This window comes from Liolophura sinensis, chromosome 4 (genome assembly GCF_032854445.1).
Source record: "Liolophura sinensis isolate JHLJ2023 chromosome 4, CUHK_Ljap_v2, whole genome shotgun sequence".
NCBI lineage: Eukaryota > Metazoa > Mollusca > Polyplacophora > Chitonida > Chitonidae > Liolophura > Liolophura sinensis.
The window spans coordinates 15,902,420-15,915,012 of record NC_088298.1 but is presented as its reverse complement, the minus strand read 5'-3'; the positions used below and the strand labels follow the sequence as shown (position 1 = coordinate 15,915,012).

Sequence of the window (12,593 nt, the reverse complement as noted above, 5' to 3'; positions counted from 1 at the left end):
AGTCATTTGTTGGTGTTTCACCATGGCAGTATAACAACAAACCTGCCTCCTGGTGTAATCTCACCTGAGGTTAACTAGTATGAGAAACCCTATCTACCTGGCATGGTTCCATGACTGTACTGTGTGTGTGTGTGGAGGGGGGGGGGGGGGTACTGAAGTGTGGCACACGTTCAAGAGTGAGTGCTTGGGGTTTAACGTCATACTCAACAATTTTTCAGTCATATGACGACGAAGGAATCATTAGGGTGCATGTACGTGTGCCTCCCTGTTGCAGGACGGATTTCCACAGCTCTTTTATTTAGTGCTGCTTCACTCAGACGACTTACCGAAGGCAAGTAAGCCGCACCGCCCAAGCCATTATACTGATACGGGTCAACCAGTCGTTGCACTATCCCCTTCATGCTGAACGCTGAGCGAGGAAGTTACTACTTCCTCTTTTAAAGTCTTAGGTGTGACTCGATCAAGGATTGATCATGAATCTACCGGTCCCGAAGCGGACACGTTGTTTAAGAGATACTCATGGGGAATCAAATACACCAAGTAAAATGTCCCTGTCTCATACCGTAATTCTTCCACCTTTTTGCATGTTTGCAAAAGGTGTTTATTCAAACTTATTCGAAATGCATTATTCTGTGACGACTGATACACTTTTTGTGAAGCCCTGAAATTGGCTACTCCATCCAATGTAGTTTTGTCTCCAAAATGAAATTAAAAATGCATGTAAATTGCACTGAAAAATATGTGAAGAGGCTGAGGAATGAGGGTAACATCATCTGCATACAGAAAATATGTCAATGAAAATATTAATCAATTACCTTGGGGGTATAGGGGCATATTGATTTTCCCCTGGGGCCTGTCTAGATATGTATGTGTGATCGTCAGTTGCGTAATCTTTGTGGGCAGGATCTCTCAAAGATTAAGAAAGATTATTACACGTCATTGCTTTTCATTTCAGGTGATGGTATATGAAGAACTGCTTCACTTTGTTTAAAATACATGTAATTTATTATACATTGATCATTAAGCCTGATGATAGCATTGTCTGTTATTCCATTTGCCATGTGACTGGCAGGTCCTAAAGTTCCAATTGTCTTATCTTTGGTTGTCTTTTCCTGGAATAAGGTCTGTTATAATTTCTTAATTGTACGGTTTAGTAGTTACAGGATACAGGGTAAACTGTGCTGAAGCATGTTGGTAATTAATAATAAAGAAGTAACGGCATCTCAACATAAATTTGATATGTTAAGCCTGATGATCTATCAGTCCTCTCTCAGGATCTTTATCATCTGAAAAAAAACTTTCACTGTATTTCACCTTAAGTTCGGTAAGTAATAAAACACTTTCAGAAACATAAACATCTAAAAGCCTTGAACATGACAATTTGATGCTTTTTGTGATAAGAAATTATTCAAACTTCTAAAAGAAACGCTTTTTAGTGGCCGTATTTTCGCTTGAAAAAAAGCTAAAGGTAATTTGAAATACAGTATTTCGAATAAACCTTGTGTAAATTTAAAGTTTATATGGAGATGCCTTTGTTTCATCATTATAGTGATGAACCAAGTATCGCTGTGATTTATTAACTTGTTTGGTGTTGTATGCCGTACTCAAGAATATGTCAGTTATACAGCAGCTGCCAGCTTTATGGCAAGAGGAAGCCAGGGAAACCCACAACCATCCTTAGGCAGGACCAGAGAGGTAGCTATCATGAGCTAGACTTGAACTCACAACAACCACTTGAGTGAGAGGTTCCTGGCATGCATGGGTCATTGCGTCCTGCTGGCAGGCTAACCACTCAGCCATCGGAGCCCAACAGTAGCTCCCTAAAACAGTCCCCTCCCCCCACCCTGTGACTATGAGTATGAAACAGTGCATCATGTTATTTTTTGCTTACTGAGTGTTACAAGTGTTTGATTTCAATGAGCTGATGAAAATACCCAGATGAAGATGTGGCAATAGCACTATAATTGCAAATATGTTGCGATAATAGAGCCAGTACGATATTTTTTTTTCCCCAAAATACAGTAACATTGGTTATTAATGTCTAGAGCAAATCATAGAATGTAATAAACAAATTTGTAGGATCATTCAGGATATTAATTATTATGAAAATGAGAGGGAAGAAATATGATGGTAATAATAGACACATTTTAGATTCAAGTCACGTATAATGATGAATGATGAATTATAACAGGTTCTTCACACTGATCATTTGTGTCATTGACGTAGTACCACGCCCACGTGGTTCTTGTGCAGTATGAGGTTCTTGTGCAGTATGAGGTTCTTGTGCAGTATGAGGTTCTTGTGCAGTATGAGGTTCTTGTGCAGTATGAGGTGCAATTGTAACAGCAGCTAAAAAGTTACGATGACCTCTGAGGTCGCATTCCTGATCTATGTCATCACGGCAGGCAGGCCGCGTGATACTGAAATACTTTATACAGGAAGCTCATTGATGTTTTACAGTCTGTTAAAGCATTTTAAGTATTGCATATGAAATTAGGTTGTGATTTAGAAATTTATACACAACAAAACAAAATGAAGTACGTCTGACATCTTTTTTATTGTTGAATAATTTGGCATGGACATACACATGAGCCGACATGCAAAACTGAAAAAGTAACAATGTGAACTCACAACCTGCATAAAATGATCATGACTTGAAAAATGAATATAAGTGCACATCCTGTGAGTGAACTCCGGTAGGCCCACATCCTAATGAGAGTAAGAGTTTGTGAACAACTTGTTCGGCGGTTCATGTTAGTAAATGACTGTGAACAGCACGTTCACATGTTAGTATAGAACAGCGGTCCCTGTTAGTCAATGACTTGTGAACAGCGCATACACATGTTAGTATAGGACAGCGGTCCCTGTTAGTAAATGACTTGTGAACAGCGCATACACATGTTAGTATAGGACAGTACACATGTTAGTATAGGACAGCAATCCCTGTTAGTCAATGACTTGTGAACAGCGCGTACACATGTTAGTATAGAACAGCGGTCCCTGTTAGTCAGTGACTTGAGAACAGCGCGTACACATGTTAGTGTAGGACAGCGGTCCCTGTTAGTAAATGACTTGTGAACAGCGCGTACACATGTTAGTGTAGGACAGCGGTCCCTGTTAGTAAATGACTTGTGAACAGCGCATACACATGTTAGTATAGGACAGCGATCCCTGTTAGTAAATGACTTGTGAACAGCGCGTACACATGTTAGTATAGGACAGCAGTCCCTGTTACTCAATGACTTGTGAACAGCGCGTACACATGTTAGTATAGGACAGCCGTCCCTGCTCTTGTTTGTGAACAGAGGTTCACTTGTAATATGCTATTACTTGGTCCATGTTATTGCTCAGACAGAGGTCTAAGATCATACACTCTGAACAGCGCTTTCACAGTATTGTATATCAGTGTGTAATACCGATAAAAAATTTTCTTCCTTGTAAAGAATATTGCTGAAACCATACTTGGTGCAATATTAACCCCAAAGGAGTGGTAGCGATACCCCAAGAATTTTTTTTTCTTTTATAATAATACAATTGATTTACATATGAATGTCATTGAGTATTTGCAAGCACAACTGAAACTTAATTGTGAAAATGCTCAATACAGAAAAGGCCCTGGTACAATCTGCAGTTCAAGATTACAACGTATAGTGAAAAAACTGCTCACGTAACCGTTCTCCCGCCAATAAGCAATACAAGAGACAGCAAACTATCCTGATCACTGCCTCAATGTGTCCGTGCATATTTTTGACAGGGAAACAAGTAAATGTGCATTGCATCAAAAAGTAGTGATTGACAATGCCTGACTAATTATACAAACAATAATGATCGTTCACATATTTGATGTCAGTTAAGGAATTCAGTTGTAATATGCCATTACTTAATGCCTGACTAATTATACAATCAATAATGATCGTTCACATATTTGATGTCAGTTAAGGAATTCAGTTGTAATATGCCATTACTTAATGCCTGACTAATTATACAATCAATAATGATCGTTCACATATTTGATGTCAGTTAAGGAATTCAGTTGTAATATGCCATTACTTAATGCCTGACTAATTATACAATTAATAATGATCGTTCACATATTTGATGTCATTTAAGGAACTCACTTGTAATATGCCATTACTTAGACATCGGGGCCTCCGTGGCTCAGTCGGTTAGCGCGCTAGCGCAGCGTAATGACCGAGAAGCCTCTCACCAATGCGGTCGCTGTGAGTTCAAGACCAGCTCATGCTGCCATTTCTCTCCGGCCGTACGTGGGAAGGTCTGTCAGCAACCTGCGGGATGGTCGTGGGTTTCCCCTCCGGGCTCTGCCCGGTTTCCACCCACCATAATGCTGGCCGCCGTCGTATAAGTGAAATATTCTTGAGTACGGCGTAAAACACCAATCAAAAAAAAAAAAAAAAAAAAAAAAAAAAAATACTTAGACATCTGTCCATGTTAGAATCTTCCTGGACAGCAGTCCAGCAGGCAAGTATCGTTGCTATAGCATGCGGTGGGTAGTAACATATTATCTGTGACGTATACTTCCTTATAGCCTACAGTGAAAGCTATGTCTCTAACGAATTTAAGCAAAATTCATCAGTAATAAATTGATTATTAATAACACAATAACTCTATGCATGCATGACAGTGTACAAATAAATTGCACTAAATCAAAACTGGCGAATACGAGTGCATGACTAATGTGACAGATGATAATGATCACTGACGTATTTGCATGGTGTCAGTTAAAGGAGAAGAAAACTTAAAACCATGACACTATAGGCTGAAAAGAGCACATTTTTTTCTTTCTGGTGGTGCCTGCTGCATAATTTTGCCATTTTTCCTCGCAATACAGGTAAAGTCTGAAAACAGCAAAGATGGCATAAATCGCTGAGTTCATCGCATCGTCTGTCTTTAACACCGTGTAATTTATGCTGGGGGTGTGTTGCCTCTCAGCGAATGAGAGTCGTTAAAACTGCCGGCTTGTTCGTGTAAACTCGGAACCTACGTCCAACACATTCCAGTGTCCCGATCGTCAAGCGGAAAATGAACTGTACTGTTCGCTATCTTCAGGGAAGAAGAGTTCTACCGGAAATGTACGAACTGCACTTCGGCGGTTTCCAATGCAATTCTCCTTCTGACACAGAGGACTTCAGGACTAGCTCTTAGGCAAAATGGAGTCGCCCACAGAAGATTTTGGCGCTAACTTTATAATTTATAAACGTGAGGTACATATTAGAATTTTCTTATGTCATGCACCTGCAAGGAAATGCATACTCTTTTCAATGGTATTTGATTGATATTTAATTTTGTTCTCCTTTAAAGAACACACATTTGAGATAATGCGTTTTTCCTGCATTTTCCTGTCGGTCTCTGCACTCCTGACATACCTGATATAACACGAACACTACCACCTACCCAGCTTTCAAATCACATGATTCTGCACACCAGCGTGTGCCGAACTGGTGGCTGCTCCTATTCTGTATGGGTGCACGGAATATAAATCATCTTGTCAACCTAGCATAGCTAAAATATGACTGGTGTGAGTGATAAAAAAACTGTCTTGACATTGCTTTGCCTTGCTCTGTCAAGAATAGTGGCTGGAATGAATGTGCGCATGCATGGTGTGTTTGTCTCAGATTACAAAACTGCTTAAGTACAGTAACTGGACATGCCTCCTGACTTGTGAAAAATAATTTCTGTGCCTTCGAGAAGTCTGTCCGTTATGGACTTCTTTAGACAAATTGTACAAGTGTTACGATCATCAGCCCATCTGAGATCACCTAAGGTGATGCTTGACTTAGGACTCGAGTCGGCTCCCTTTGTAGATAGCTCATCTCTAAAGCCAAAGAACGCCACAGCTGTTGCAGCTTGCATTAACAGATTAGTATAAAAGCCGCTTGAACCCTTCCTTAAAATGGTGTGCATTTGACATAGGACCTGATAGGTTATAGGTAGTCTTGTCTTAGTGTTCCTGTTTTGTAGTCTTTTAATACCATTTAGTATATGCAGATGACATAGAGGCACCATAGGGTTAGGAAAACCTGTTCTGATGTAAACAAAACATATTCCTGCCAACTACTTCAGTCTCAAATTTATAAGGCAATAGGTCACAAAGAAAACAAGCTTTTTCCTCGTCAGAGGTAAAACTGAAAACCATAACCAGCCAAGAAGTGCAGGGAAGTGACTATTCCAGCCCTATAGGCTGGAATTGGCTAGACTCAGGCATAGACATTGTTTTGGTGTTGTTTGTTAAACTTGCATCTGCCTGAATGAGAAAATTTTTTGTAGCCTGCCACAAAGTCAATATGCACATTAGCTGCATTATGTCATTTTACATTTACTTTTCTTAACAATGTGTTTAGTTAAAGCATTCTTGACATTCAAAAGGATACATTTGCCAGTCCAGCAATAACCCCACAAACAAGCAGCAGTGGCAGTGGTGCAAATTTCTGAATAAACAGATGAAACAGTTGCATTTCTGATAATGGGTCGCTCTTAAGGCCATTCAGACTGGAACCAGACTCCAATGGAAAGTCTAGTTCTGAAATACTCCCTGAGTAGAGGCGCTAAGGGGATGGAGGAGGGTTGGCTCAATGCAATAGACAAGTTGGATCCTCACATGCAGACTGCAACTGGTTAATTGCACCATGTGCTGTGAAAACTTTCCTAGACTCATCAGGTCACTCTACATCTATTAGTTGCAACACCCTGCTACTGAAATATTATTGGCTGAAAATACTGTGAAACTACTGGCTGTTTTAGACAGCATCCAGGCTATGTGATTGGTTGAACTATGGCTACTTTGATTGGCTGGAATTTAATTCACTGCATCCAAGCTGAATCCATTTGTGTGTATAAACTACATTCAGTAAACATTGAATTGTATATAATATAGCTGTCTGTAAGCTATATGCTCCCATACAGAGCATCCACCGCTTGCTCGACGCTAGTTTTTGTTCCATATCATATTACGTTTTTCGTCTTCTGTCTGTCTGTCTGTCTGTCTGTAAACTTTATTTACACTCTGTTGATCCTGATGCTCTCCAAGGGGAGATAATTCCATGACAGTATTAAATAAAATCTTGTGTCCTGTTTGAAAGTTGGTCAGTTACGTGCCAAAGACAGGTGGTTTTCTCTAGGCACTCAATATTCCTGCACCAATGACGACCGAAATGTACTTTAGTCAGCATGAAACATCAGTCAATCAAAAGATAAGCGTTTCTTGGTTTGGTTTTTTCACCAGATTGACTCATTGGAGACAGAATTTGTTCATGCTGGACAAACCTGTAACCGTGGCAGCAGGGGACATAATTTCAGGGCATGTGCGAATTCAGCGTAACCCACAGCTGAGACGACACATACGACTTCACCTGAGCTTTTCTGTTCTTAGCCAAGGGGTTCTGACGAACGAAACCAAGGTAAGGAATAACACACCTGTACACTACATGTTTACCTGACCTGTGCGGCCAATGGGAATTCATGTCCAGTTTATGCTCCCTGCCTCTCCAGTCGTACTTTGTCTTCAGGCAAATTGTGAATGGTCGTTGGTTTCCCCACAGGCTCTGTCCTGTTTCCTCCCATCATAAATGTTGGTCGCCGTCTTTTAAGTGAAATATTCTTGAGTACAGCGTAATACACCGGTCAAATAAATAAATAAACAAATGTCCACATAACCAAAACTATCCACATGTTTTCTGCAAATCCTGGTCGAAACAGAAATCAGTCAATCAATCAATGAGGACGATTCAACGCCGTTTATCAACATGATCAAACCTGAGTAGCGATAAAACAGGAATATGTCTCAGTCATGAATTTTCAGAATTATTTGACGGCGTCCAATATATTAACAGGGTGAGAGGCGAGTTATACTGGCATGTTTGTGTATGTTGAGGGCCGAGGTTGCCGAGGTGGTAAGCACGCCAGCGCAGTGCAATGACCCAGGAGCCTCTTATGAATGCGGTGACTTGAAGTTCATATCCAGCTCATGCTGGCTTTCTCTCCGACCGTACGTGTGAAGGTCTGGCAGCAACCTGTGGATGGTTGTGGGTTTCCTTGGGGTATGCCCAGTTTCCTCAGGCCACAATGCAGGCCGCCTAGTTTATACATCTAGTGTATTTATTCATTTATTTGAGTGGTGTTTTACAATGCACTCAAGATGGCAGAAGCATTATGCTGAGAGGAAACTTGGGGAAACCCATGACCATCCGTAGGCTGCTGACAGACTTCTCACATACACCATCAGATTTTGATTTCATTTGCAATTCTAAAATGCAGTGACAATCCTCAGCACACCGAGTGTAAGCTGTATGTAATGATTGAATGACAAGCACCTGGATCACTTAGGGGGCCTCCGTGGCTCATTTCGTTAGCGAGCTAGCGCAGCGTGATGACCCAGAAGCCTCTCACCAATGCGGTCGCTGTGAGTTCAAGTCCAGCTCATGCTGGCTTCCTCTCCGGCCATATGTGGGAAGGTCTGCCAGTAACCTGCAGATGGTCGTGGGTTTCCCCCGGGTTCTGCCCGGTTTCCACCCACCATAATGCTGGCCGCCGTCGTATAAGTGAAATATTCTTGAGTACAGCATAAAACACCAATCAAATAAATAAATAAAATGCATCGACATTTATAGATAACACTGGCAACACCTCAAGTTTTCTACTATGCCAACTAGAGCAAAAAGCTTAAGGCCCTGAATGTGAAGATAAATTCTGAAATTTATTTATTTTCGTACATGATCATTGCTAAATGCTGTAGGCAATTTTTAACTTATACAATATAAGATGGTGTTTAGGATTTACGGCTGGAGAAAACTGAACTGCCCAGGGTAAACCGCTGACATTTGGCAGTGTACTGAGAAATGTGCCCTCATGCCAAGTACAGATATAGGCTCATCATACTTGTGAAAGACAGACGATCACATGAGCATCATTCATCGGCCTCACAGGCAGTGAGAGCCCATACTTGAACCCGCGTTTCCTGTATCTTAGCAATAGGAAGGCAGTTAAGAGCCTGTGGTAACCCCAATACCGCAGATGACAAAAATTTCAATCAGACAGTGTGCGAGAGCTGGGATTGAACTGCAGACTGCCCATTTGTCAAATCACATCCCATCATAAATGATGCCTGTAGAAACTGGTTCCAGGTAATCCAGTAGATTCTATTGATTAGCAAGACTCCTTCGTCTATTTCTGAGACAAATGAAGATTTCCTCAGAGAGTTCAGTCAAGAGACGGAGTATGCCTCCTGAATATCCTCACCAGCGGCTGTACATGAAAGAATCAATATGTTCTGAAAGCAGTCTGCAGCGAACCATTCAAGACAAATCAGAACGACTTTGAACTAGTCTTGTGCAAGAATGGATCATTGCTCTGACAGACGGCTTTCTCTTTTTGATAAAATTTTGATTACGATTATTTTTGTGTAATGCCGGATCGCCTTAGGTAAGGATCCACATTAAGCTCACGAAGTCTGTTCTCATCTGTTTTCATGTATATATACTTTCATTGATTCAAAAAAGCATTCAGAACATACGTTGTAAAGAACAAATCAAAATAGTCTAATTTAGGCCTCCAGGTTTGCTCACTCTATGAAAATTATTCATTTCGTACTGTGGTTTTAGTTGTTTTTTGTTTGTTTGTTTTTTCTAAAATTTACAAAATGACAGCTGCTTGAAATTTGGCAACAAAGTTCTGAATTATTTCTTCAAGGAATAAAGTTTGTTTTTCTAGGTCACTTAGTTGAGCGGCAAAATTCGATTTCCAACGATACCTTTAAACATCTTTTTCCATAGAACCAGTGGACGGTTTCTTCTGAAATATGATTTGCATGTAGAACAATACTAGTTACATAAAATTAGACAATGATACCAAAATGTGGTCAAAACCATAGAAGCTTGCCAATGGTCGAATATGTAACATGACAGGTTTTGAATTTTGAAATAACTTATCAGTGTATTTTGAGCTGATAACTTCAAACCTGCTCTTGTTATTTGTTATTTTTTTTGTAATTTTTTGTGATACATTCAAAAAATTAGTTTTTAGTTAATTATTTTCAATGGCAAGTAAATCGTAAACTATGAGAGCTAGAAATTTGCAGTTTTCTTGTAATTTTCTCGGAAAGGTATACACTTTAAGTGGTATCCCAGCATATTTGAGCTCGAGTTTATAGTGTTACTGCTAAAAGTGCTAAAAATGAAATCTGCAGCCTATTTTCAGATCATTATTGCTAAAAGGGTTAAAATGAAATCTGCAGCCTATTTTCAGATCATTATTGCTAAAAGGGTTAAAATGAAATCTGCAGTCTATTTTCAGATCATTTAAGCTAATTCATTTAGCCAGACTTAAAGTAAAAGAAATCTAAAATATGAAGTAAGGTTTATCATAGAGACAACTGAAAACTATTCGTAAAAACACTTTCATTGATTTTTTCAGATTTGTTGAAAGAATGTTGACATCCAAATATTTGAATAGTAAGGTTGGCTGTACGAGCCATACTGACGATATCTAGCAATTCTGACCTCACATCACCTTTCTTCCTAATGTTCACCAGAAGGAAGGAATTTTGGGGAATCTTTAGTAATCAGTAATCTTTTACTAATGGGTAAAAAGAGTTATTCCAATATTCAGTGTCCTGATTAGAGTTGGAAAAACTTCCTGTAACGCCACAGTTGCTAACTCTGATAGTATGGTCCATAAAGTCCACCTTAGAATTCTTAGAAGTCTTTTCCTTTAAAGGGTAACTGAGCAGTAACGTGTTCTTGAACTGCCCACTTATCTGCCCATGATTTCCCAAAGCGTACTGCGTATGCAGGAAACCAGCTAAGCTGTGTTGTTGAACAACTGTTTAGCATTGACTTTATATCACAAAAAGGTCTACCGAAACAGAAGCTAAAAACCATTCATGCAGACTGCTTGGAAGCCGTGAAACTGCAGGCAGTTTTGGTTTATCTTATCTCCAGTCCTTATTCTCTTTTGACAGGAAGTTGAAAAAACTTACAAGATATGGAGATAAAGAGCTAGAGCCCGTGGAAGATGTCATGGGAGTGGTAAAGATTTATGAATTTTGTTACATCAGCATTATGATGTTTAGATATACATGAATGAATTTATCATATTGTTCGGTAAAAACTGGTTACATATTATTAATATAGATGAGTTGTGTGTTGAAAAAACTCCAAGTGTAGGTGAGTGAAGTATTATTAACGACTATTCATGGTTTATGGCTTCAGCAATAACAACAAAAATGTGTTATTTATCTCTTGAAATTTTGAGATTGCATGTGCATTATGATGTTAAAGTTTTAACTAGAACCGTATGAATTTTTTGCTGTCTTTTTGTCAGCTTCAGCCAATAAATGTCAGCCAGTAATAATTTTTAATATTATTATTATTATTATTATTATTATTATTATTATTATGTGATATGAGAGCCTATCTTTACATTCTGTCCCATGATTGGTTAATTCAGTCATGTGACTAGTCCATACACAGTGTTAGTGACCTCCAGGTCTCGTGAGACCTGATAGCTACCTCTGCAGGAATTCTAGCAAATCCGACTTTGTCTTTCACTTTGCTGGAGAGCACTGCCTAAAGTAACATCCATGTCAGTAGTATCCTCTGGAAGCAGGAAGGAAATACGGTTGGAGTTGGTCTGTTTTCCTTTTATCATTTACATGTAATTTATGGTATATAATAGAACAATTTGGGCCTCATGAAAAGACCGTATCTGTATATTATAGCCATGTATGATTTTATATAAAATATTTACAATACTTGTACAATTTTACTGCAGAGAGCACCACTTTGCTGGATTCATGGAATGTTTTGAAAGTTAATTTCTTTCTCAAGAAATGTTGAATGTTCTGACAGTGTATTTCTCCCCAAAAAATCATTCAGATTTTTTTGTGATTCCCTTGTCAATGAAATGTTTAGATTTTGGTGGTGTTTATCAATTATGCTCCATGACCAGATAGCAAATGTTGCCTGATTCTGAAAAATGTATTGATCATTGAAAAAGTGTTCTGAGGTTTATTTATTAGGAAAATTCTTTTCATGTGGAAAAAAAGTCAGTTTCATATTTTATAACATTTATTTGGCAATAAAAACCCAACTTTTTGGGCCAAAATTTATATCATTTACCATATCTGACAGTTGTGCGAGCAAATGCCCAGATGTGAAGTTTGCGTTTGCTGGTGGTCATTACTTGACAGCTGTATGGACAGACTGAAATATGGTGCAGATTACAGGGCTTTTCTAATAGCTGTTGAGTTTATATTTTTACATCTCTATTACTACGTGTATAAAGAAACGGTGCATAAAAGAGAGATAGTGTTGTCATCCAAAGGTTGTAATAGGGGATAGATTACAATATTTGTTCTATATTCATACTGTACAATAGGGGAGTTTCAGGTTTGAACTCTTTTGCCATTGAAGGTAAAAATAACCCTCCTGTATCAGGTGACCGGCGAAAAATGTTTGGCAACCTTTGCTGACCTTAATTCACCGATAACTTGTCTCACCTTGTTCCAGAGACTTGTCTTTCCTTTAGGAACTTCTCAAGTTCACAAACGTTCAGCTCCTCAGTTCTCTCCATCATTTCTT

General features: G+C 39.1%; 1 protein-coding gene across 3 annotated transcripts in view; it reads left to right on the top strand.

The window, feature by feature from the left end:
• The window catches only part of LOC135464906 (protein arginine N-methyltransferase 2-like), a 28,250-nt gene extending 16,899 nt beyond the window's left edge, over positions 1-11,351 (top strand). For 2 of the 3 annotated variants that reach the window (XM_064742475.1, XM_064742473.1), the window contains one exon: positions 7,241-7,883. In XM_064742475.1, the coding sequence (XP_064598545.1) occupies positions 7,241-7,454 (214 nt within the window). In that variant the 3' untranslated portion in view covers positions 7,455-7,883. Of the gene's footprint in view, positions 1-7,240; positions 7,884-10,972 lie in introns of those variants that run through there. The other variant, XM_064742474.1, reaches the window with a different exon arrangement.
• The last annotated feature ends 1,242 nt before the right edge of the window (positions 11,352-12,593 follow it).